Genomic DNA, 25,676 nt, shown 5'->3' with positions numbered 1-25,676 from the left:
CAAGAGAGGCAGTTTAAGAGTCCTGCTCACCAGCAGCACCCTCTCGAATCCAGGTACCAATATGTGGGTTCCTACAAGCCAGTCTCCAGTGGCCCGCAGCCTAGGTTTCTCCTCAAGGGGATTTTTCACTCTGTACTGCCATGTGCCAAGCTGCTGCTCCTCCAAAAGCCACAATTCTTGAAGTCTGGACACTGATAACGGACTTCCGTAGTCTTTGGGGTAGAAAGGTCACCTCTGGCCCTATGGGAATTTATATACTCAAAACTATGCAAGGGAAAATCTACTAAGATTCGTGAATTAATTATTTTTTTGAGAATGAATATTTAGGAACACGGTTTGCAAGGAAAGCATTGAATTTAATATCCTGCACAGTGAAGTAGCCAGTTGACACTATATTATTAAGTCCTTAGCTGTGATGTCAGAGGTTAAGAATGAGAAAATGCATCCATGGAGCTGAAAGGTTTTAACAAATTTGCTCTGGCTACACTACTTTGTGGTTCCCTTCCATTTTCTTTGGTGAAGGTGAATAAATTAATAGGCCGTTCAGTAGTCAAAAACTCGTTACGAATTTGGTTTCAATTCAGGTGCTGTTTGGAACTAAAAAAAATTTCTTTACCTGCTCCGATTATTAATACATTTTTTGTCTATCTTGCTTTAATCATGTTTTTCATAAATGGAGAAAAAAGGGGTATCACTTCATTTTTTTACTTATTTGTGACAGTTGCTTTATGACTTTTGAGCATTTGTCATATAAATTTAATCTGAATTTCCATTCTTTTAGATATTTACAAGTTAGAGATTTTCTGAGAAACCAAGTTACTACTTTCCCATTCTCTCCAATGACAGCAATTGTCTTGACTCATTTTTTCAGTTAAATCCTTGTCAAAAGGGTTTAATAGGATTCATTTATGGATTAATTTCCAAAATACATTGCATTTCTATGAATAAAATTAAGAGTGCATGGGAAAGCGACTTACAAACTATTCTTTCCAAGGATATATGGACCAAATGTTTAAAATTGGTCCATTCCTCTTTCATTTGTGCAAGTCATTCATTTATTCAAGATAGTACATAGCTAATTTATCTTTGGATAAATGTGCTCTCAGATTTTTCCTACCTTTATGAGACAGATGTCGTAATGGGATTGCTTGCTTATTTCATGTGCCTTGGTCATTATTAGAAGGAAATTTTTAATGCATTTTCCCGTATTTTCTCAGTTAATATTCGACATCATCCCATTATAGCTTTATTCGGTTTGGTGATAGAGAACAGTCGATTGATGGTGCCAAATTGCCACTTTAATGGTGAGATCTATTTTGCTAAGATGTAAGGACTCTATCCCTCCCAGTTATGCATAATAGATAAGCCAAATCTTATCATGCTTGAACCTTGAGAAGATTAGATGTAATGTTTTGAAAGTTAAGTTTGATAAAATGTGGCACACTTTTATGGAATATTTTAATGTTTAATGAATAATACAGTGGTTTACTGTTTTGTATATAACAAGAAATGTTTATAATCTCCTCTTGAACTTACTTAATTTTCATACAAGGCAATTCACCAATGTACCATTACTGTTACCTTTTTGGTGGTTTAAGGTGTCCCAGTGGCTTTTTCTTTTTAGTTTAGGGGATTATAGATTTAGGATAAGTTAGTTAAAGTCCTTTATCTTTTTTTTTCTGCAGGAACAAGAGATATAATATTGAAGTCTGTCTATTGGTTTATCATTAGTTGATATATTCATTTTTATTCTAGGATACATTTAATTACTTTGTACATGCATAGATATTTTTCTTATTCTTGTACTTTTTGTTGTGTATATACACACACCCACATACATGTATGTGGAGATATACATTATATACACAAAATTCAATAAAATAATGAGAAAATGGCCTTTCAGGAAAGAAAATTCTGAAATATGATAATGTTTATGTGTATAGATAGTTAGTAGAAGGCAGAGATGGGCACTTGTGATTATCCAAATAATGCTTATATTTTTTCCCCCCCAAACTGACATTTGAGGTATGATCAATAACAACTACACACAAGTAAATTATTTCTATAAATTCAACGCATTACAGCTGTTTGAAACCTGAAAGCCTAAAGGTTAAATTTAAAACTGGGTTATGTGGTGTAAATATTCATAACAGCTAAACAATTTGCTGATATGATATATGGTTAGAAAAGTAATAGATGGATTATTCTCTCGTTTAAAGATGAAACAGGTGAGTACATTTCAAATAACATCAAAATGAATAAATGCAAAATAATTGGGATACTGAATAACAAAGCTATACACAATGAAACAGTGATAGACCAAAAAGACACAAAGAGCATATCAAAGCTGGATTATTTTTAAACAATTTATTAAAAAATCTAAATTTATACTTGACACTGATGTGATTTATTTTGAACTATTAAACATTTTGCATGTGCCATAATGCTGTATTGAAGAGTTACATGAAATTGTTTGAACTGAAGAAATGCATGTCAGAATTTCTTAAAAAGCTGAACCTGTCATTATTCCAATCATTGGATTATAAACAACTGGAAGTACCAGCAATACCAATGATAGCAATAAGCTATTTTTTGTACTTTCTTTAAAAGAAAGTTTCTGAACCCACCTAGGCATACATATTAATTCAACAACAATTCAGCAGCTACATAAATGAATCAAGTTGCATACATTTTCCAGAGTGCTTAATACTCTGTGCTAGAAGCTACGAAACTTTAATTACGTAACACAGAATGGCAGGATTCTGAATTTTTCAGGAAGCTGAGAATGTCATTAACTAATACTCATTCTACATTTTTTTCAGCTAAGGATAGGTATGCAAACAGAGAAGGTTCAGTAACAAGGCAATATCTGAACCATGTTGGCACAAACAGAATTTATTACAAAATACAGCAAAAGCCAGACAAATTAATTTTCTAGTTGATGTGTGGATTGGCAAACTAACTGCTAGGAGTGCCAATTTTAAACTTTACCTATTATACTTTTTACCTGCGCTATTTATTTTTTGCGATTTTTTTGCCAGTTGTTTTAATTCTGGATAACAAGGATTTTATTTTATTAGTATTTGAAGTATCATTTGTAAGAAGTCATTTTATTTTTTTTCTTAAATCCTTCAACAATTGGACAGCACAACCATGTAAAATGTGTCAATGCCCTAAATGGAAGCAACTTACTGGTTATTTTTTAAAATTAGAAGACAAAGCCACCACCTCATTAAGATTTTATTACTGACAAACGCTGAAGTAATACTTCCAACATAGTAGAGGTGTTTATCAATGGTTTTAAAATGTAACTGATTCAACATCCAGAGATCCTCGAATGCACAAGCCTTGGAAAATAAAACTTAAAAGCATATAAATCAGTTTTTAGTCTTCAACAAAATCCTCTTGCCTCATGACCAATATAAGGGGAAAGCTATTCACAGTCTACTGCTTAAAATACTTTGTTAACCACATTGAAATAATTGACATTCCCTCGTTTCATTTTGGGATGGTGTTAGGTTGCAACATAATAGGTGACCGGAACCTTAATTCAAACCCACGTCCAAAAGTGTCACAGAATATGGTTGCATTCAGCCATTCACTTTGCTCCAGGTACTGGCTCAATAGCACTTAAACTTCAGTCAACGATGGAATGATTATTGAACAAAGACTTCTCGAACAATTGTAAACTTGTCCTCAACACTACAGCATTAATGTGAAAAACAAAAATCAATACAAAACTCTCCAACAGAATCTCAAAGTGTCATTTCTGGACCCACAGTTCCAATTTTGCTTCAGAAGAGAAGTACCTATCACAACATTCAATTAGCAATAGGCACAATTAATGTATTAACAGTTCAATATCTCTCAAGCACAAGACTTCAAAAATGGAACTATCTATATAAATAAACAACCTGCCATGGTAACTCTACAATCCATCAACTTCTTTAAACACTTTCAGAACACCCGATCAAATTCCGTCTGGTTGGCTGCAGCAGGATTCTTGTTCTGATTGGTTGACTGTTGAGGCATGTGACTGCCTCGCCTCCTGGGAGGTGCCAAGTATTCAAACATTGATTGGTTGTGAGTTGAGAGCATGTTTTTAAGGTCAGAAGGCATAGGGTCAGTCCAAAAGAAATCGTGGTTAAGTGCATCGTCACTGTCAATCCTCTGAGTAGGGTCAAGGACAAGCAGCTTGTCAATGAGGTCCAGAGCATAAGGATCCTTCACGTAGGCTTTCAACCGATCTTTGACCTTTCGCTTCTGACCTTTAGGCAATTCCAACTTTTGATACAGTTCATATTTTTCAACGTTAGGCCAAACCTGAAATCAACCAGAGGTTTAATCTCCACTAAATGCAAGATTTAGCTCTGGCAATATTTATCAACAACATAAAAAAGGCCATACAGAATCTCAAAATACAGAATAGAAATTGTCTATCAAATTCTTCCTGGCCTAATCATCCTCAATCTGAACACACAAGGGTTTTTGTTATTAAGATAAAAAATACAGATGTCTCTGCTATTCCTAATGCCAAAACTCCTAAAATCACATCTTTTTGCAGTTGCCACCCACATCACATCTCACTTTGTGTATCAAACCCATCATGCATTGCATTTTTTCAAACCACTATTAACCACTCTATTTTGTTTCCCAAACATCCTTAAGTGAATCCATTTCTAACCAATCAATTGTGCCCTTCTTCAACCAAACAAAAATCTACCCATGACATCTATTCTTATAAATTACCTTTCATCATTTCTTTTCTTGAATGGTTCCCTATTTTCCCATAACTACAAGCTTGAAGCCCTATCATGTTTACATCCCTGTGATAACATGAAAGAGCTTCTCTACTATTCAGAAAATAGAAATAAAAAATAAACTGGTAAAACTGGAAATATGAAAGAAAAAAAAGCTGGAAGCATTCAGCAGGACACATGCATGCAGCATTAGTGAAAAGAGAAACACAAAGTTACAGGTCAAAGACCCTGTGTTAGAAGAACTGGGAAAGTTAAAGTTGCAGAGAAGTTCGGTGGGGGGGAGGGGGAGTTATATAAAAAGGATATGAGTGGGAAAGGTAGCAGTTGATGAATTAATAGCTATGATTACAGAATGATAATGCAGACAAGAAAAAGTAAAACAAAGGGCAATGCCCAGCAGATCAGGCTGTGCTAACAGGAAGAGAAAAACTGTACACATCATAACTGGATGACGTACAGCACAATAGGCCAATTTAGGTAAATAAAGAGAAAGGCCTTAAACTCCTCTCACTTTAACATGGTCCATCTCTGATTCTTTCCTTCCCAATATTCAAATCCACCTCATGAAATACAGTAGCAATTAGCATCTATTACAATCATACAGACTCCCACTGCTATCTGAACAGTACTTCCTCTCATTCTGCATCCTGGAAGAACTCAAGTACATTCTCCTATTTCCTCTGCTCTTTTGTTTTTTTTTGCACTGATGAGACTTTCTACCCAGGTGACTCTGAGATGTCTGTCTTCTGTCAACCCTTCACCACTAATTGTCACCTTCCTCTCCCAGTCTACACATTGAAAGGATCATCCCTTACAATTTCCACAAAGCTCTACCACCAAACACCATCTCCCCTATGGGATTTCAAAGAGACTTTTATTTTCACAATTCCCTGATGCCCTCTCAATCACTCCTGCTCTTGCAGTACCTTCCCATGCAACCCCTGTCCTTTGTGTTTTCTCAAACAGCCCTTTCAAGTGAAGCCACAATTCTTCTGAATTTGTGCACTGCGTTCAGTGCCTACAATGGAGAAGCCACATGGAGGTTGGTTGTCTTTTATGGAGCATTACATTCAGTCACAAAGGCCACTCCAAGTTTCTCATTTTCTGCTTTTACTCTTCATCCCATTCTCATCTATCTATCTCGTGCACTGGAATGAGGCCTAACTCATCCTTAAGTAACAGCAATTCTGCCTTCGATCTGGACACATTTCAGATTCAATCGCAAAGTCTGCTATGTCCATTCACTCTAATTCTTCATCATTATTTCTGCAGTGGAACATATTCCTACCTTAAAAATTTAATCTAAAGTAGGGGTCTCCAAAGTGGTCGATGGGACTATCCAAGGGGTTGAAAAATGACAGGGGTTGAAAGGGGGTCAATAAATGTTTGGGGGGGGGGAAATCGATTTAACATTTGGGGTCGAAAGAATTGTATAGGTCCCCGCTCATGGCTAGGAGGTGGAGGCGACTTCTTTGATGCAGACGGCACCGCACCCAATGTTGAGAATGGATTCGCCATCGCTGATGCTGAAGACTTGGACCCAGCTCCATTTGGCATCTTCCCAGCCAGAAGCAAAGTTTTTTTTTACTGTTATTGTAATCACTTGCTTTCTTGATATAAACCTTTGTTGTAAAGCCTTAGTTTTATTTTCAAGTATACAATGAAAAGTTATTAAATTATTATTATTTATTTTTGTACATGCCTGGGGGTTGATAAGGGATCAAGGATTCCATGAAGGAGTCAATAGTCTAAAACATTTGGAGACTCCTGATCTAAAGCAAGTCAGTACACGAAACGTACCAGGTTTGTAGGTTAATTTGGTGAAAATGAAATGGCACAGATTCATGGGCCAAAATAGCTTGTTAATGTGCTGCATTTCTAAATTCAAAATCTTAATTTGCTAGCTGCATTTCATCAGAGAAATTATCATTGACCAGAAAGGCATTAGTGTTCCCTCATAAGAACAGAACCCAACAGGCTGTACCTCTGCTGTTATAGAGCCACAGAGCTGACTGATCAATGTTAACTGATGTTGTTCTGTGTTGCCTTGCATTATTGGACTTCGAGTCCACATCTCAGCCATGATGCATCCAGCACCCCAAAGATCAATGGGAGGTCCATAGTCCCGTTCACCTGGATTAACAAAAAGGAAAAAAAAAACAATTTATTAAAGAAGTGGACCATGACTTGCAAGAATTTTATACTCAGATTTCCAACCTGCAGGTCCGACGATTTACTTTCAAGGATATGTGGCCTTCAAAAACTCAATTCAGGAGTCATTCCTCACATGCAAGCCTGCGTAGTAAATTCTAGTAGATGAAATAACATTACAATTCTGTTGTCCTCCAATGTACAACAGGTGTACTTCAACCAAGATTAATTCTGTGGTCCCCTGGTTCATTTTTGCCCTTCTGACTGTGAAACCGTTTCCAAGAAACACCTAAAATTATTGATATCCAGCAGTGAGTTTAACCAAATATTGTTGACTATGCTCATAGTAAATGCAGCTAAGAAATTCTCTTCCACAAAATTATTCAATGTTTTATAGAAAAACTAGTTTTGATCTTCAACCTAACAATTATAGAAAAATCTCAAAGACCCAACGATGACTGCGGAATTAAAATGAGAAGTTTACTTCCAGAAAATATCATTCAGAATTCAATCTATTGTTCACATTTGTGAAATAGTCAATCCTGTGTAAAATTCGACCCTTCCCCTTTTAAGGCCTAATAAAATGGCTTTTCCATATGACTTTAATTTTTGGCCCTGCCCGCTCAAGCTCCCGATACCCTGACCACAAACCCTTGCCTCTGCCGCCCTCCCATCCAAGCTCTCAATGTCACAATCAGAGCATCTGATGCCCCCACTGTGGATCCTCATCCTGGCTGCCTGCCCACCAGAACTATCAATGTCCCAATTGTGGATCCTCACCCCCGGCTGCGTACCCTCTGGAGCTCCCAACGCCCCAGCCACAGACATTCTCTCCTCGGCCCTAGCCATCCGCCCATCTGAGCTCCCAACACCCTATCCACAGACATTCTCCTAGGCCCCTGCTGCCCACCATCCGAGCTCCTGATGGCCCAAATGCAGACTTACTACCTGGCCATCTGAGCTCCTGACACCTTGTGCGACACAGGTACAGGCATACGATCCTTTATCCGGAACCCTTGGGGGACAGTGTGTTCCGAATTTCAGATTTTTCCGGATTTCGGAAAGCCCACCCGAATTGTGCTGCCGTATCCACCCACAACCCCTTCCAGTCGCCCGGCCATCTCCCCCGACCGTGGTCCCTCAGCCGCCTCTCCCGACCACGGTCCCTCAGCCGTCTCCCCCGGCCGCAGTCCCTCGGCCGCACGGACGTCTCCCCCGGCCACTGGTCCCTCGGCCGTCTCCCCCGCCTCACAGACTACCCCGGCCGCCTCCCCCGACCGGCTGGCAGTCTCCCCGCGGCTGCCAGTCCCTCGGTCGCCTCCTCCGACCGCCGGTCCCCACTTGCCGGATTTTGAAGCTTTCCGGATTTTAGATGTTCGGATAAAAGATCGTGTACCTGTACTTACCACTATCAAAAGAATGTAAAAGTCAACCCCACCAAATTTGATCTGAAAAATTGGTCCCAAAAAACAACTATTACACGAGTATATAGGGTACAAATTTTGAATTCTACTTGTATTGAAAACAAAAGAGAAACTCTAAACAGTTTAGTTGTTAAGAGTTAGCTGAAAATACTTAGTGGCTTAAAAGTGATTCCTTGTCTATGACTTGAAAACAGAATAGTTAGTGTCAACCCATCAGCAAAGAGAAAACTGTTAAGAAAGAGATTGAGACCTCTCCTGGCTACAAGATGCATCTCCCTCAGATTCTGCTTCACAGTATTGGCACCTCTAATGGACACCCTACATGCCCCAACTGTTCCAACATAATTGTCTTAATAATGGGATGGGTTTTAAAAAAACTGATAAAAATTCTTTAGCCTATGAAAAAAAAATTGTTTCTTTTGGAACATGGACAGGAGCCTCACAGTTAAGAAAAAATTAAAGATAACACTCTAGCATACATATTCCAGTACATCTTCTTGGGTCTCTCAGTTTCAAGAATCATTATGATAAGTCTAAATTCCAGGGTGGGAGGGGGATAGGAGCTGGTGGTGTTGAGCAGAAAGGAATTACCAACTGTTTTTGTTTATGGAGCACATGCATCACTGGCAAGGCTATATATTATTGACCATCTCTAATTCCTCTTGAGAAACTATGGCGAGTCCACCTTAGAAGATAAGCTGTGTGAAATATTACCGCAGCTTGTCAGAATTTAGGTAACTCACCTAACAAGAGTTCTGGTGGACGGTACCACAGGGTCACCACCCTGTTGGTGTATCGATTTGGCTGGCTATTCTTGGCCAGACTAAATGCTCGAGCCAGACCAAAGTCAGCCAATTTCAACACACCATCCCGAGTGATCAGAACATTGGCTGCTTTCATATCTCGATGCAATATCTGCAAACAAAAGTGAAAAGACAGTATATAGCTTTTTCTTAAGAGATTAATTTTGTAGTTATTGAGCTCCACATTTAAAATGTCAAGCCTTACACAGCTCATTATTTATGTTGTGGTACCTTGCATAATTGGCCTGTGAAAAGAGACAAAGGTTGGTTTTTATCCATTTACTTTCAGATGCAATTTGAAATGCAGTATCGCAAATGGACAAATGGTGGTGACCATGCACAAAAGATGCAACACACAACTAGAAGAAAAATAGACATGTTTGAATTCATTTACAGTTTGAGGACATTATTCCTAACTGCATTTTGGGAGGGGGAGGAGTGGGAGCTACCTCCTGAACAAGAGTAATCTCCGTGGTGAGAAGTCTTATAGTGCAATGTTGCTTTTCATAAATGGCAAAACACACAAAAATACTCTGCAGCCAACAATACTGAGCCCTTAATCTGTATTGTCAGCATCAGAAGTCACACCTCAGTGTGAAATAATCCACAATTATTAGACCTCCAAGTCTTTTAGTTAACTATACAGAGAAAAAGCAGCAAAATACATTTATTTACCTCCATAATGGCCAGCTGCTCACCTGGCTATGACCAAGAAAGACTGCAAGCTCAACTGTGAGAGCAACCCATTAAACCCAGCTAGCTCACTCCATCTCACTGCTTCTCACCTTGTTTCGATGGATGTAGTAGAGCCCATTCAGCAACATCTGCATCACCTTCTTGATTTCTGCCAAAGTGAACTTCACGTTTGCATTGCTGAGCAGTCCAGCCAAGTCATGCTCGCAGAAGTCAAATACCAGATAGATGCTGCCCTTGTAGCGATTATATTGCGTGGCTGGAGGGATTACACAGAAATAATCCATCACTGCCCCCTTTAAGCATCACTGTCTCAGGTACAAACCCCATTCTTATTTGTTTGGACTGAAACAGCAGTGAGCCAGGAATTGAGGCAAGCTTTGGAGGGATTTCAGTTTGGGAGAAAAATAATGTTTCTGGAGTCTTTCTTGCTATATCTTTACTTGGCATTAATTCAACAAGTTGAGTATTTTCCTCAAGCCAGTTTAGTGATTGGCAAATCAGTATCTTCATACATAAACAAGTGGAAAACAAAAAGATCAGTCAGCATTGGGAAAAGACTGAGAAATTACAAGCATTGGGTGAAGACCAAATGAAATGACAGCAACTTTGAATGGTCTGTATTTATTCAGTTTCAATTCATTCCTGAGCATGACTATCTGGGTTGCAAAGGAATTGCGCTTGATATTAATTCTTCATTTAGAGTTACAAATTGTGTTGCGTTCTTCCAATGCCATGGACTCCTACCAGGCTTAACCATGAGAGCTATACAAGCATCCATGAGCATAAAGAACCCTGCACAAATGATAGCTATCTGCTGTGAACAAATATCAGGATTTGGGTCCATTATGAAATTCAGGGCATTTAAACTACTGATGCTGAAAATGCATCCAGCAAAGGTACATTCTCTGAATGATTTTCATTTTGAGTTGAAACTCACCTTTGGTACGGCAGATCTCAATAAGATTCACCACATTTTCATGCTTCAGCAATTGGAGGATTTTTATTTCTCTCAAGGCTGTGATGGGAAACTAATAAAAAGGTATAAAATAATTATTTGCATTGCATTTATGGGTTCAAACTTATCTTTAACACAAAAGATCTACACAACATTGCTACGCCACAAATCAGATTTACATTACCTCTAGATTTAACTATTTCAACACACTCCAAGCTGGCAACTCCAGATCCCTCAACTCAATCAAAACTCTGCTCCCTGTGACCTCATTGCTTCTGTCTCCTGCTCACTTATCTGTGGACATGGATCTACAATGGGTTTTGAATAACACAATTTTATAATTTGAACCCTTATTTTTAAATGCTCTATTATCTCATCCATATCCATTTCTGCACCTACAAGAGCAGATTTCTATTGAAATAAAGCACTTAAGAGATCAAATCTGAAATGTTGTGTACAGGTCTGGTCTTCCTGAAGAAAAGATGTAATTATGAGAGACAGAACATACGACTTGGTTGATTTGGAAGGTGGCAAAAGAGATTAAGTAAATTAGGCCTGTGTGTGGGTTTAATGGAAAGAAAGGTGATCTCATGGATTTAAAAAAAATTCTAATAGGACTTGGCTAAGATGATCTTTACCCCAGCTGAGCTTTTTAGAACCAAGTGTCTGAATCAAAAACTATTCAGACACAAGATGAAATTCCTCCACCAGAGATTAATGAATCCGTGGAATTTACTACCAAAGTGGGTAGAGGAGGCTCAGTCTCTGAGTATATTTGAGACAGAGACCCATAGATTTGTATATATTAAGAGATATTGGGATAGTGCAGGGAAATGAAGAGGTTAAAATAATATGAATAGCCAAGGTCTTGTTGAATGATGGAGCAAAAACCTTCATTAATTTCTTGTGTTATATTCCACTTTATATCTGATTTTCTATAATTCTCATTATTTGTTTGCACCCAAGTTTAATTACCACACTCTAGTCAACATTCCCTCCCTTAACCTTTGATGACTCCCTTACTCTTTTTTAGATTCTCCTTAAAACACATGCCATATAAAGTTCTTTATGGTTGTTCATGTAGACTTATTTATGTATGGCTGTTAATGCCCTAATACCTTGTTTATAAAGACACTATGCATCAAATACATATTGCTGAGGATAGGCTTTCTGCCTCACCAGAACTGTAGGCTTAATATAGGATAGATGTCAGTACAGTAAGAAATCCAATCATAAGAGAATGGGATATTTGATTTATCGTGTGTAATATCTTAGTGTTTCTGCTTTAAAAGGCTGACTTGGGAATAATATCTGTCTTGTGTAGTAAGCCACATAAACAGTAGTTTTCCTGGTTAGATGGTTAATCACCAGATGAGCTTAAAGTGAGGGCAAGTTAATATTTGGAAATTTAGCTTCTGAATTACTATTTTAAAGCATTGACTAGGGTTATCCTATGTTGAGGTAACATAGAAAATACATGTTACATTTAAAAGACATTTAGGCAAGTAAATCGCTAGGGAAGATTGATAGGGATATAGGCCAAGCACTTCAAATGGGATTAGCTTGGAAAGACAACTTGATCACTCAGATAGGTTGGGCCACAGGATTTGTTTCTGTGCTGTAAAACTCGACAACTCCAAAGCTTGCAAATTATAATCTGGAGATAGAAAGTAAGCTTCCCAAAAAATTTTGCCAATTGGTCAATATATCAATTATTCATCAGAAGAAGTCTACTGGAGACAAAGTTAACTTTAATATCCAGACTGACAATAGAACATACCCCTTCCTTTTCATTTTCCATGAGAACTTTTTTCAAAGCCACTTTTTTCCCTGTCTGTCGGTGACGTGCTTTAAATACTTCCCTGTAAAACAATTACAGTACTTAGAGCCCATACACTCATGAGCAATAAATTCCACCAAAACACAGTCATAATATTTCATGGTAAAGAGAGAATGGCAAGAAATGTACAATAAATTTGCTATATTTTCATATGTTTATAATTCTTTAAATCAATGCAGACAGGTGTGAAAATGTGACAAAAATGCAAAATGCTTCCTTACACTACTGACTCTTTTCAATGCTCTCAAGTTATGATTTCAGGATGCTTTTTCTGAAAGCGTAACTTTTCCACCATATTTATACATAATTTCCTAACTGGAAACACTATCAGCCAACTGACTTTTTTTAATGGCTTTCACAATGAAATACTTGATGAAATGCAAGCTCAGTTTGGTTGGAACATAAATCTCTTTTGTGCACTGCAGAGAACTAAAAACAGCAAATGTCAGGTAAACTATTTTTTGGTTTTGGTTGGGGAAAGAAGGTAGTGAAAACAGCAGTACCATGTGACATTTTCCCCCCATTTAAAATGCAGAACATTCAAGAAAATATTTAAAAAAAATGATTATCCAAATCAAACACAGCCATCTAAATACATGGATTAATATATTAATCCACAGAAATTAAACCCAATAACTTACTGAACTGCAGTTCATATTTGCCTAAAATTGAACAAGAACAAAGGAAGACTCATGGCCTCAGAGATAATCCATTTTCATGGTCATAAAACTGTTAAAAGAACAGTGGGAAATAATTGGATGATTTTCAGATGCTATAAAAACAATGCTAGGTTCCAAGATAATAACTTAGTTGGGAAAACAAACTGAAGGTGCAAAGGGATAGAGAAGATACATTGGCAGATTGTACATGGGAAAATACAAGTTTATGTAATTTGATAGGTTGAATAGAAAAGCTTATTTTAATGGAGAGAAGCTATTAAATGGCAACAAAGATTCATAGATGCGACATATAAAGTAAGCATACTGAAAAACAACCAATCAAGGCAAACAGGATTTTTTAAATTCTAAAATGGTTGAAATATATGAGCAGCAGCCTTTCTTCAAATGTGCAGGGCTTCCGCACACAATATACGTTGTATAATGTGCCATTAGTCTTTTTTTGTATTAAATTATTTTAATTCCCAGAATTAAATAATTATTTAATAAAAAGCAACTGAGCAGATTTACCTTTCCTCTAATTTAGAATGGTTAAACAGAAAAGCTTGCAGACAAGTATGATTTTTGTGTAATATACAGAAGTGCTGGAGAAACTTAGCAGGCTATGCAGCACCTCTTGAAAGTTAAGGGTGACCAATGTTTTAGATCATAACCCTTCGTCAATATATGAGCAAAAATTAGGCAGGTGCCTGAATAAAAAGGTAGGGGGAGAGGGAGGAGGGATATAGGCAAGAGATCATAGGTGGGAGAGTAGAATAGAAAAATAGAATCTGAGTCTTTGACATAGAGTTCCTCCTAGCTGAATTCCAGAATTAGCAAACACGGTCTAATAATGAGGATTATTTAGGATTAAGATGAGGAAGAATTTCGCTATTTAAAACGTGAGTGTTTGGAATTTATTTCAAAAGGCATTGCAGAAAAATAAATTATAGGAAATTAAGGCCACTGTAGATCATATTTTAAAGAATAAAGGCAGGGATTCATTCTTCATTTTATTGAAGAATGCAAACACCTACAACTTGCAAGAATCTCTCCACATCACTGAAATTCATTACAATTCTAGGATATCGCTCCAAGATCTTTAAAATGTGGAATGTAATGTAACCAGGTCACAAACCGCGTTAATATTGACCATATAACCCACAATGAGGCTTAATTAGGGGTTAATGCTAAAGAACCGGAGTGCCCCGATCAAAATACCGGCGGATCTTTCACATGGAAAGATCACAATCAGCCAAGAGTTTTGAGTCTTGAACCCACCACCCACCGACTCAGTGACCAGCGGATGGTAAAAATGCGACGGGGGTAGAGGTGGCTCCGTGATCTGCTAATGCGATCGAGGAAAGGGGGTTCATTTGAAATATTTGTCTGCCACTGGGTCATCGTGGAGCGCTCTCTTCACCAGAGCCGAGGCCCCTTCTGCGGCCCAGCCCTCCATTAACCCTCCTCTTCTCTGTAATCGGCCTCACCCGAAGGTGCCTTGTCCAATCTTTGCCATTTTCTCATACTTCGCCACCTCATCACAGAACTGGAAATCCAACACTTCATAATACTTGACCATATCGGCACTGAGCCTAACCCCCATGCCGCTATCAGGGCACCGCGCCATCATCCACTTCCGGCCCCCGCACTGCACTCTGGGAATTATTTTCCAGACGCTTCCGGCAGCGGCGCTCGCTGACCCAGCGCAGCCAGGAAGCGGCTGGAGACTGGTGCAGGTTTCAATGGCAGCTAATTATTTATTCTTATTGTGATAACTGAAGCATTTGTGTCTGCAAACATCATATATTGGTTCATGTTTTTAATCCATTATCCATTTTAGTACGATTTTCAATTATTTTAGGCCTTGCCGATTTTTATCGATGATTTTGCTGAACTTATTCGGTTATTTGTTGACATAATTTGGCCATTTATTATTTCTTCTTCATGCTTTGAAATCCTAAGCGTTTCATTAAACGAGAACCGAGGGGCATCCATTAAAAAAATGCCTCAAGTGCTCAAAAGATCGATTGTCCTATAAGGTGACATTAAGTAGACAGTTTATGCTTTCTAGAATTCAGAAAAATAAATGTACAAAGACCTTGTGGAAGGGTTTCAGGGTAGATGCAAAGTTAATGCTTTGACCAGCTGGGGATTTCAGGAGCCAAGGCACACAAGCTCAAAGTGGAATTGTCACTGAGTATAGAGATGATTAAAAAAAAATGTCAGTGTGTCTATTTAATGAAGAACGTTTGTATCAATTATTGTTGATATGGTTCATAGTGCAATAAATAAAAAGTTACAACAGTTTAAAAAAAAGAGTATAGAGATGATTTTTTAAAAATATTCTCACCCAGTTGTCTGTAGGTGGAATATCTCAATAGGTTTTAGGAGAATTAGTGCAATGTAGACAGCCGCTCCCATCGGCTGGTGTGCACCTGCTACAATCGAGTTTCAGTCCCCGCGAGGCGCAGCAGTTAAAAACGGTTGATTGCCGACGCCATTACAAGAAGCTCCTATTGTTGTTTGAGTTTAACAGTAAAGTGTTGACTAAAGTCACCTCTTGTGTTGTCTGCTTATTTGGTGCACAGACCTACATTTTACTAAATTTGGTGGGCCCAGAGGCCATTGAAAAGGAAAGATCATTCATATATGCAAACTTCATCAACCCGGCTGAATCGCGGGAGGACCCCAAGTGTTTGTAGTGCGCGTCGAAAGAACCAAAGACTTGTTGATCCAAACCAAGGCTTTTATTAACTAAAAGACTGGAGCATATCACAAGTAGGTCGACCAGTCCAGAATGACCTAGTCTGGCTAGGAGCAATCCTTTAAGACCTGCCAGTAGGTGTGGCTACACTCTTAGCCAATCACAGTCATCCTACACTACAATCTGTACATATGTACATATACACATTGGTGATAGAATCTGTACTATCACAGTGTTTAAAAAGAAAATTTTGAGAAATGTGCAAACCACAAAAGAACTTAATGATGGAAAGACACAGATTTAATACCAGAAACCGGAAGGAACCTAAAAATCAGGGCAAAGACTTGTGAATTCAGAGCGCTCTGTGAAGAGTTGATATAAGGCAGTATAGTCTGTGGCATCTGAGACGAAGATATGAGAAAGACACTACTGCGTGACAGTGAACTAACACTCATGAAGGCCATCTTCATGTGTCTGGCCTATGAAGTCATGAAGGAGAACAGCAGAAAGCTAGCCTCTCCACAGCAGCAAGGGACAAGAGTAGATGCAGTCCAGGCAGAACTTGCGGATGGGCAGTGGCTGGAAGCCAGAAGAATATGAAGCCAACCAAGCCCTACTCCACCATCACCTAGGATGGAGTGCAGTAACTGGGGTGGCGACCATGTGGCAAGACGAGAGATGTACCTGGCGTTCAGCCAATAGTGCAGACCCTGCATTTTAGCAGATGCTGCAGAGCCAGGCCATAACTCACCCCGAGACCCAGATACAGAAGGATGATTAACCAGTTGGAACCTGAGCAAGGACAAACCAACTCGGATGATGAGTATTGATGGATGGATTGACTCTGCAGAAGGCAGGAGACCCAGCAAAAATCAGAAGGAACGAGGAAGCATTTGTAGCAATTAAGATTAATGGTAAAGCAACAGACATGAAAGTGGACACTGTCATGTCACAATGAACATTCAACCAACTGAGGAAGTCAGAAGAGATCATACCATGCACCAAGTCCACAAGCCTAGTGGCATAAAGGGGGCAGCTGAATCAGATCCGATAGCACAGTGCGACTGCGGTGCTATGTACTAGGACAGCTGAACATAGTATTTTTGTAGTCCTCTGCTGGGCCTGAGCGCAAGCATGGACATGGGACTTATTTTGTTTAGCAAAGAGGTACACCAGATAATCATGGCCAAACATGATTTGACACATAGAATCTTTTCTGAGTACAGTTACCTTTTTACAGAGGAACTGGGGAAACTGCCAGTGACATACTCCATTCAACTCAACTTGGAAGTGAGGCCCATGGTTTGTCTGCACATTGTATACCGGAAGCAACGAAGGACAAGGTTAAGGCGGAGCCAGACAGGATGTAGGACCTGGGTGTGATTACCCCGGTCTCTGAGCCCACCGAGTGGGCGTCCTCCATGGTGGCTGCAAAGACCCGAGAGATCTCAATTCAGCTTTAAAACGACCGCATCATCCAATGCATACCGTGGAGGAAGTTGCTGTGCAGATGGCCAGCACGAATATTTTTCAGTCTTGGATGCAAAAAGTTCCTTCTGGCAAATCAAACTTGACAACAAGTTGTCACTTCTGACCACATTCAGCACGAGTTTCTGCCGATACAGATTACTGCGAATGCCATTTGGAATCAATTCAGTCAGCGAAGTATTTCAAAGGTCAATGGAGCAAATCTTTGCGAGGTATCCCTGTGCCATCATTGTTAACATACTTGTAGGTGGCAAGGACTTGGAAGAACACTTGGAAGACGCAAATTTTAAAAAAGTACTCAACAGAGCCTGGAAGGTAAACCTTAAGCTCAATCCCCAGAAGTGCAGATTTCAGCTGAACCAGTTCAGTTATGTAGGCCATGTTTTCACTGGAGAAGGCCTAAAGGCAGACCCTTCAAAGACCAGGGCAATCAGTGAAATGCCAGTACCAACAGACGTGACAGCGCCACAACATTTCCTGGGCATGGTCAACTTCCTGAGCAAGTTCATCCCAAACTGCATTGATCTTAGCACTCCACTGAAGCAGCTGATGCACAAAGACATAGCATAGTCCTGGCACGAGCAACAACAGAATGCATTTGAATCATTAAAAAGGCATATGTCATGCCCACCTGTTCTATTGTACTATGACATACGAAGACCAGTCCTGCATCACTGTACTATCTGGGTGCAGCATGCCTGCAAAACAGAAAACCCGTAGCCTATGCATCCAGATCATTCACTGGCACAGAGACCAGTTATGCCCAAATAGAGAAAGTTGTTGGCAGTAGTTATCACCTACTCAAAATTCAATGACCAGTGACTATAGAGACTGACCACTTACCTCTAGTCACAATTCTGAAGAAGCCAATTCACACAGCCCCTGCACGATTACAGAGGCTGATGCTCAGACTTCTGAAATACAACCTGACTTTAGTTTACAAGAGTGAAAAAGAAATGCATTTAGCTGACACGCTATCCCATGCTCCTAAAAAATGCACGATCCAGCAAGCTGAGTAAGAGGGCACTTTTGATATAATGACAATAATGCACATCTCCTTCTCCCAGTTGGAGAAACTAAGACAGAGTATGGCTGAAGATGCAGCTTTAGGGACCCTGGGCATTTTTATCAAGGGTGACTGGCCAGACAAGCAATGCAGCCCACCACCTGAAGTGCAACCCTATTTCCCATTCCAGAACTGTGATGATACGTATATATGTATATACTGTTTCTGCTCTGTGTATGTGGCTGGTCCACCCACTGATGACAAGACCCTATGTAACCCCTCCCCTGTGACCTGGCCATAAAGGTCGACCTCCCTGCCCCTTTCCATTCATTCGAGCACATGGAGTTGGGTCAGCTGAAATCTAATGTGTATTAAAGCCTATCGTTCCTCACTCAGTCTTTAGAGTCATTGATGGAGTGTATCAAGAATAAATTACTCATCAATGATGGAATCATAATCAAGGGCCTGAGAGCAGTAATCCTGAGTTCACTGCAAGACATCTATGTCAGCATCCTTCACAGAGGGCACCTGGGTGCAGAAGCAACCAAATGCAGGGCTAGAGACATAGTTTTTTGGCTAGGGTTGACTGAAGACATAGGCCAGGAGGTACAAGCTTGCTCGGTGTGCAACAGCACCAGGCCAAACCAGCAGGAAGAGCCACTGCAGCCCATCCAGTGCTGGACCTCCCCTGGTCAATTGGCAACAGACATCTTCGAATGGCACAGTCAGTACTACTTGGTACTTATCGATTCATACTCTGGATGGTTTGACATCGACCTTCTACCTGACATCACCTCCTCAGCAGTCATTACTAAGTTGAAGAGGCACCTTTCAGTGCATGGGGAACCCCACACTCTGCTATTGGACAATGGCACAAATGAGAAATTCAGACACTTTGCAACAACATGGGATTTCAACCACATCACTAGCAGTCCAGAGTACCCATAGTCAAACGGGTTGGCTGAAAGAACTGTGAGGAGTGCAAAACAGCTCATGGAGAAGTCTCACACGGAGAAGATGGATGCGTTCCTTAACCTGCTGAACCTAAGGAACATTGGCCTCTCCAGCACAAAGATTCATGTCCAGGCAGACACGGACGACCCTGCCAGTGGCAAGGAGGATTCTGGAGCCCCAGCTAAAGGACCCAGAAGAAATTAAGTCCCAGCAACTAAAGAGTAGACTGACACAGAAAAGGTGCTACGACAGAAACAGCCGAGCCATTAGCAGAAGGGCAAGTAATAAGGATGCACTCCACAAGGTTACAACCATATGGACATAGTCGAAAGGAGCTGCCAAGAGCCCAGGTCAAATCTGGTAAAATCAGAAGGAAGGGTGTATCAGATAAACCGTCGACACTTCCTACCCATAAGGGAGCCACCCTCACCTCAATCCATTCCTGATTAGACTATATACCAGGATCTAGAATGTGAACCCGGGGTAGGTGGAGCTCCCTCAGGAACAATCCATGAAACAAATGGCTGCAACCCTGAGACCACAGATGGCACATCCTCTCAGGTTGAAGGACCTGAAACATCCACTTCCACCAGTGGCTACTACATAACACGCGCTGGGCGTATTTGTAAGCCCAACCCAAAATATCAAGATTAAACTGGACTGGCTGTTCATTGCTGAACTGTAACTATTGTGATGTCGTCCAATAACGAAAATTCGAAAATTCCTATCGATTCAAATGACATCAAGTCACTTACACCGAATCATCTCTTACTTCTTAAATCTAAACCTTTAATGCCTCTAGGTCAATTTCAGAAAGATGATATTTATGCAAGACACAGATGGAATCAAGTGCAGTTTATTGCAGATTTATTTTGGAAAAAGATGGATTAAAGAACATCTTTCATTATTACAAGAAAGACAAAAATGGTCTAAAGCTAAACACAATTTTGTAATCATCATGGACAATTCTGCACCAAGAAATTCTTGGTTGTTGGGGAAAATTGGGGAAACAGTTCCAGACAAGAAAGGTTTCATTTGGCAAGTGCAGATTAAAACAAAGACTTAAATCAACCTAATAAAAAAACATGGATTGTGGTATGTGGGGGGTTGCTCAAGAAGGGGGATGTAGACAGCCACTTCAATCGGATGCTGTGCACCCACCCCAATTATGTTGCAGCCACAGTGCTACTGTGCATGAACGAGTTCCCATGAGGTGCGGCAGTTAAAAATGGAGCTTGGCTGATAGCAGACGCCATTACAAGAAACTCCCGTTGTACCTAGTGTTGTTTGAGTTTAACAATAAAGTGTTGACTAAAGTTACCACTTATATTTGCTTATTCAGTGCAATAACAAACAGTATAGAGATGATAAAAAAAATACATTTCTTACCCAGAGGACAGTATCTGGAGATTGTATGTGAAATATCTCAATGGATTTTGGGAGAATCAGAAGGATTGAGGGCCAAGGGTCCTGACATTAGGTGGGAGTATGCTGAAGGGGTGTAGGGTTTCCTGTCAGTTGCAGGGTGGGAGTATACTGAGGGGATGTAGGGCTTTCCGTCCGAGTACTGGTTGTTGGGGGTGTGTTGTTTGGCGGGGCCCCATGGGGTGGCGTGACAATTGTCTGTCTTGGTGTCCGTCATTCTTCGTGCTGGTCCATAGGGGTCCGTTACTCTCCCGCATCATCCACAGTTCCTTCCCACTGATCTGTAGGGGTCTGCGGCTCTCCTGCATCGTCCACACGTCCGGCTGGTGCAAGGTCCCTGGTTTCCACCGAGTCTTTCCGTCTGTCCCTGAATGCGATGTATGTGTAGTGGGGGTTTGCGTGCCTCACTTCCACTGGCTTCACTAGAGGGTCCGTTTTGTGGGGCCTGGAGTGTTTCCGGAGGAGCGCCAGTCCCGGTGTCATCAACCATCTAGGCAGCATCTTGCCTGTCGTGGCTTACCTTCAGAAAGAAAACTTACGGTCATGAGGTGTCATGTTAGTGGCAGTACACAATAGCGAGTGTATGGAGTGCAAGGCCTCCGGTAACATATGTTGCCACCTTGCCACTTGTAGGTCTTTTGCCTTTAAGGTCAGTCGGACAGTTTTCCAGATAGTGGCATTTTCCTTCTCTTCCTGCCCATTACCTCTGGGGTTTTTGCTTGTGGTGCGACTGTTGATGATGCCTCTATCTTTCAGGTACTGCTGGACCTCAGCACTCATAAAGGTGGCACCCCTATCTGTGTGTATATAGCTGGGGTACCCACACACGCTGAAAATGGATTGCAGGCACTTTATTACCATGGCTGCAGATACGTCGGGACACAGAATAGCAAAAGGAAAGCGTGAGTATTCATCTATGGCATTAAAGAAATAGACATTCCTTTCATAGGAAGGGAGCGGGCCTTTAAAGTTGAGGCTGAGGTGCTCAAAAGGTCCTGTAGCTTTTATCAGCCTGCCTTTATCCAGTCGGTGAAACTGCGGTTTGCACTCCGCACAAATAGGCAGCCCCTGCTTACTGTCCATACCTCCTCTACCGAGAATGGGAGATTTTGGGTCCTTATGAAGTGGAACAGTCTAGCGGCTCCTGGTTGGCCCAGCTCATTGTGCAAGCTCACTGACCATGACATTAACCTTCAATGTTCTCTGCAACTGAGACATGTGGTTGAGGGCCGGACAGGTGCCCCTGGACAGTGCATCTGGGGGCTTGATGAGCCTCCCTGGACGGTATAGAATGTCATAACCATATGTAGACAGTTCTAACCTCCAGCGCAGGATTTTATCATTTTTTATCTTCCCCCTGTTCTGGTTATCGAACATAAAAGCCACAGATTGTTGGTCCGTGACGAGGGTGAAGCATTTACATGCCAGATAATGTCTCCAGTGCCTTACCGCTTCCACAATGACTTGAGCCTCCTTCTCCACTGCCGAGTGTCTTACCTCGGACCCCTGTAGGGTTCACGAGAAAAAGGCTACAGGTCCCCCTCCTGGTTCAGAGTGGCAGCCAATGCTACGTCTGAGGCATTGGTCTCTACTTGAAAAGGGATTGTCTCATCTATGGATCGCAGGGTTGCTTTTGCAATCAAATCCCTAATCTCCGTGAAGGCTTTGATAGCTGCTGGGCTGAGAGGAAAAGCTGAGGCTTTTATGAGTGGGCGGGCCCTGTCGGTGTAGTTGGGGACCCACTGTGCATAATATGCGAAAAGTCCCAAACATCTCTTTAAGGTTTTCTGTGAGGGTAGGACCAGGAGGTCTAGAAGCGGGCGCATGCGGGCAGGGTCCGGGGTGATTTCCCCGCTCTGCACCACATAGCCCAGGATGGCCAGTTTCCTAGTGCTGAAGACTCATTTATCCCTCTTATACATTAGATTGTGTTCCTTTGCTGCCTGAAAAAAAAACATTGAAGGTTAATGTCATGGTCAGTGTGCGAGTGGCCGCAAATCGTAACATTGTCCAGGTATGGGAACACCGCCTGGAGTTGGTACTTGTCTACTATGCAGTTCATCTCCCGCTGGAACAGGGATACCCCGTTGGTGATGCTAAAGGGGAGGCGGAGGAACTGATATAGCCTGGCGTCTGCCTCGAACGCTGTGTATATGCCGTCGCTCTCTCTAATGGGTAACTGGTGGTACGCTGCCTTGAGGTCTATGGTAGAGAACACTTTACACTGAGCAATGCTTTTTACTATGTCCGCAATATGTGGTAGTGGGTAGGCATCCAGCTGTGTAAATATGTTGATCGTCTAACTGTAATCCACCACCATGTGCCGCTTCTCACCTGACTTTACTACAACTTGTGCTCTCCAGGGGCTGGAGCTCTTCTCTGTAATGCTCTCCTGCACGAGACTGAGGACTTCTGCTCTAATGAAATCTCTGTCCCTCGGGCTGTACCTCCTGCTCTTGGTGGCTACTGGGGTTGCAGTTGGGAGTGAGATGCGTGAATAGTGGGGGCGATTCTATATTCAAGGCCATCAGGCTACAGTGCCGTCTATTCTTAAAGAGCAGTGGGGGAAGTGGCCATTGTGTACTATCGTGATGCTTTTCAATTGGCACTGGAAGTCCAGCCCGAGCAGAACGGGAACACAGAGGCGTGGGAGGACTAGCAACTTATACTCTTCATACACTGTGCCCTTTATTTCCAGTGTGACCCTGCAGAAATGTTTTACTTTAGCTCCGTGTCCGTTAGACGCTAATAAAATCTGGTGGTCACTCGGGTAGAGCAAGGCGTTCTACCAGCCCCTGGTCTATGAAACTTTCCGTACTCCCGCTATCCATCAAGCAATTTACTGTCGACCCGTTAACTTTAATACTAACAGTAGCGTCCGATAAATTGTGTGGACTCGCCTGATTCTAACCCAGAGAGGCCAGCATGGCACGTCCTCCGTTCTGGTAGTACTCGGCATCCTGGTCGTAGTAGCACTCTGTATCATATTCATCCCCTGATAGTGATGTCCTCTGTCCAGCCTCCTTTGCCCAAGATGGCCAACAGCACATGGCACTCTGCTTCTGCTTACCTGAGGAGGAAGAAGTTTTCCAGCCTCTCTTTGGCTTGGCTTCGCGGACGAAGATTTATAGAGGGGGTAAAAAGTCCACGTCAGCCTCTCATTTGCATGAGAAAGGACTTTGGCGGGAGCCTTGAGGCTTCTACAGACTTTCGCATAATGTCCTCTCTTTCCACACTTTGAACGGTCCTTTTCCCTAGCCGAGCAGTGAGCTCTGGGGTGCTTGAGCATAAATCGTGATCGGGAGGGCTGTACGCCTTCCACGTGCGCTTGACGCGATCCTTGGTTATAAACCAGGAACCCAGTGGGTTGCATGGCCGGTCCCAGCCCTGGCAAATTAGCTAACAGGTGGGGCTCTTGGCCTGCTCCTGGATACTTCTGTCCTTCTCGTAGTCCACTACGACCACTGGGTGAGACCCTCTCTCTCCCGCGATTTCAGTCCCGCAGCTCTCTGTCCTTTCCGTCCGGTCCATACTCGGCGGCCCATGTACAGGAGCCATCCCCATTTCTTGGTCCCTAAGCCAGGCCTCGGTGGAGTCGGGAGCATGGCGAGGGCAGAAATAAATCCATTCTGGATATATATTAGCCTACTAAATTGATGGGGACTAGCATCAACCACACGAGACAGAGAACAAGTAAAACGCTAATTTTAATAGGCTAATATATACAGCTCGACCTTGCCTCTGTGCAAGCCTAGGCCAGAATGAAGGAGAATGAGCTGCACAAGGTTGCTAGGTGGTGGCCCCTGGTTGACCTAGTGGTGTAATAACAGACCACCACAAAAGTCATGAAGGTTGTGTAACTAAAGAGAAGAATTGAGTAAATGGAATCTAGATACAAGTGGAAATAAAGGTGTTTTCATGGCAAGATTGAAGCTGGAAATAGAAGAAGCCAATGTTCTGGATGATGGGAATGAAGACATTGCAAAATCATTGCAGAAGACAATGACTGAATATAAAGACAGCAATGTGGAAATGGCTGAATATGTGTTACCAAAAGATGATGAAGAAAAGGCTGAAGATGCAATGGATGTACTACTTGAATTGGATGAAGAGGTAAATAAGAAGATAACAGATGATCCGCAGGAAGAAATATAAGCAGGTGACAGTGATCCAAATGTTGAAAACAAGAGAAGCCAACAAAGTTGTTCTAGAGCGAGCTTCAGGGTTTCCAGTACAACATCTACACATACAAAGATTAAAGCGGAAATGGCAGCTCTTCTTGGACAACAAAAATTGCTGAAGGATAAACATATTTTTGAAGAACAGGAGGAGCAGCTAAGGAAGAGAAGGGAGAAGCATGAGTCGGAAGCAAGCACTGCTATTACTTGTGATTTCCAGGAAAAATATGATCAAAGAGCTACCTTAAAGCATTTGGTGGATTTCTTAGACCAGCAAGTGTACAATATATGGAAATACCAGAGATATTTTAATGGGAAACAAAGATGTAAGGAGTTCTAACTCACAGTCTAGTCCTAAATTGAAAGAGTACTTTTGGTACTACTGTGTCAGTTATAAATAAAGAAAAAGATAAAGGAAAAAGAAAGTTTTCCTTTGAGAAGTGTTGTTTGATCTCTAAAGGTGGACATGCTTTTGAAATGTGTTTATGGTTGGAAAAGAAGGAACACAGAGAAAATCGCCTTTTTAAAGGAAAATGGAATATGTTTTGGCTGTTTGTGTAAAAGGCACATCAGTGAAAACTCCAAGAAGCAACTTAGTTGTAACATTGTGATGGTACACCCTGCCTACTGCAG

At 41.3% G+C, this 25,676-nt stretch overlaps 2 protein-coding genes across 6 annotated transcripts in view; one reads left to right on the top strand and one right to left on the bottom strand.

Annotated features, from left to right (window-relative positions):
• Positions 1 to 2,352: 2,352 nt before the first annotated feature.
• cdk9 (cyclin-dependent kinase 9 (CDC2-related kinase)) lies at positions 2,353 to 15,724 on the bottom strand. 4 transcript variants are annotated; one of them, XM_069886528.1, is made up of 7 exons: positions 15,639 to 15,724; positions 12,570 to 12,651; positions 10,772 to 10,862; positions 9,924 to 10,090; positions 9,079 to 9,250; positions 6,745 to 6,893; positions 2,353 to 4,323 (listed from the first exon to the last, which is right to left on the bottom strand). In XM_069886528.1, exons 1-7 carry the CDS (start codon positions 15,707 to 15,709, stop codon positions 3,958 to 3,960), a joined length of 1,098 nt encoding a protein of 365 aa, XP_069742629.1. In that variant the 5' UTR covers positions 15,710 to 15,724; the 3' UTR covers positions 2,353 to 3,957. The 4 variants fall into 4 exon arrangements, with proteins under 4 accessions (XP_069742629.1, XP_069742609.1, XP_069742618.1 ...); XM_069886508.1 differs by lacking the exon at positions 15,639 to 15,724 and adding an exon at positions 14,776 to 14,929; XM_069886517.1 differs by lacking the exon at positions 15,639 to 15,724 and adding an exon at positions 14,574 to 14,761.
• LOC138736627 (SH2 domain-containing protein 3C-like) overlaps positions 14,964 to 25,676 on the top strand; it is a 247,523-nt gene continuing 236,810 nt past the window's right edge. For both annotated transcript variants that reach the window (XM_069886454.1, XM_069886434.1), the window contains exons 1-2: positions 14,964 to 15,024; positions 21,622 to 21,767. The gene's annotated coding sequence lies outside the window, so the exon portion shown is untranslated. The remainder of the gene's footprint in view (positions 15,025 to 21,621; positions 21,768 to 25,676) is intronic.

The sequence above is a fragment of the Narcine bancroftii genome, chromosome 1 (assembly GCF_036971445.1).
Source record: "Narcine bancroftii isolate sNarBan1 chromosome 1, sNarBan1.hap1, whole genome shotgun sequence".
Taxonomy (NCBI): domain Eukaryota; kingdom Metazoa; phylum Chordata; class Chondrichthyes; order Torpediniformes; family Narcinidae; genus Narcine; species Narcine bancroftii.
This window is presented reverse-complemented; position numbering and strand designations above follow the sequence as displayed.

Bases quoted from the DNA above. Each gene is read 5' to 3' on its own strand.
- cdk9 (XM_069886508.1), bottom strand. From the start codon at position 14,918: ATGATGGCGCGGTGCCCTGATAGCGGCATGGGGGTTAGGCTCAGTGCC. The intron at 10,091-10,771 runs GTGAGTTTCAAC...TAATCCCTCCAG, and splicing joins TGAGATCTGCCGTACCAAAG to CCACGCAATATAATCGCTAC. The intron at 4,324-6,744 runs GTACAGCCTGTT...GGTTGATTTCAG, and splicing joins GTGGCTCTATAACAGCAGAG to GTTTGGCCTAACGTTGAAAA.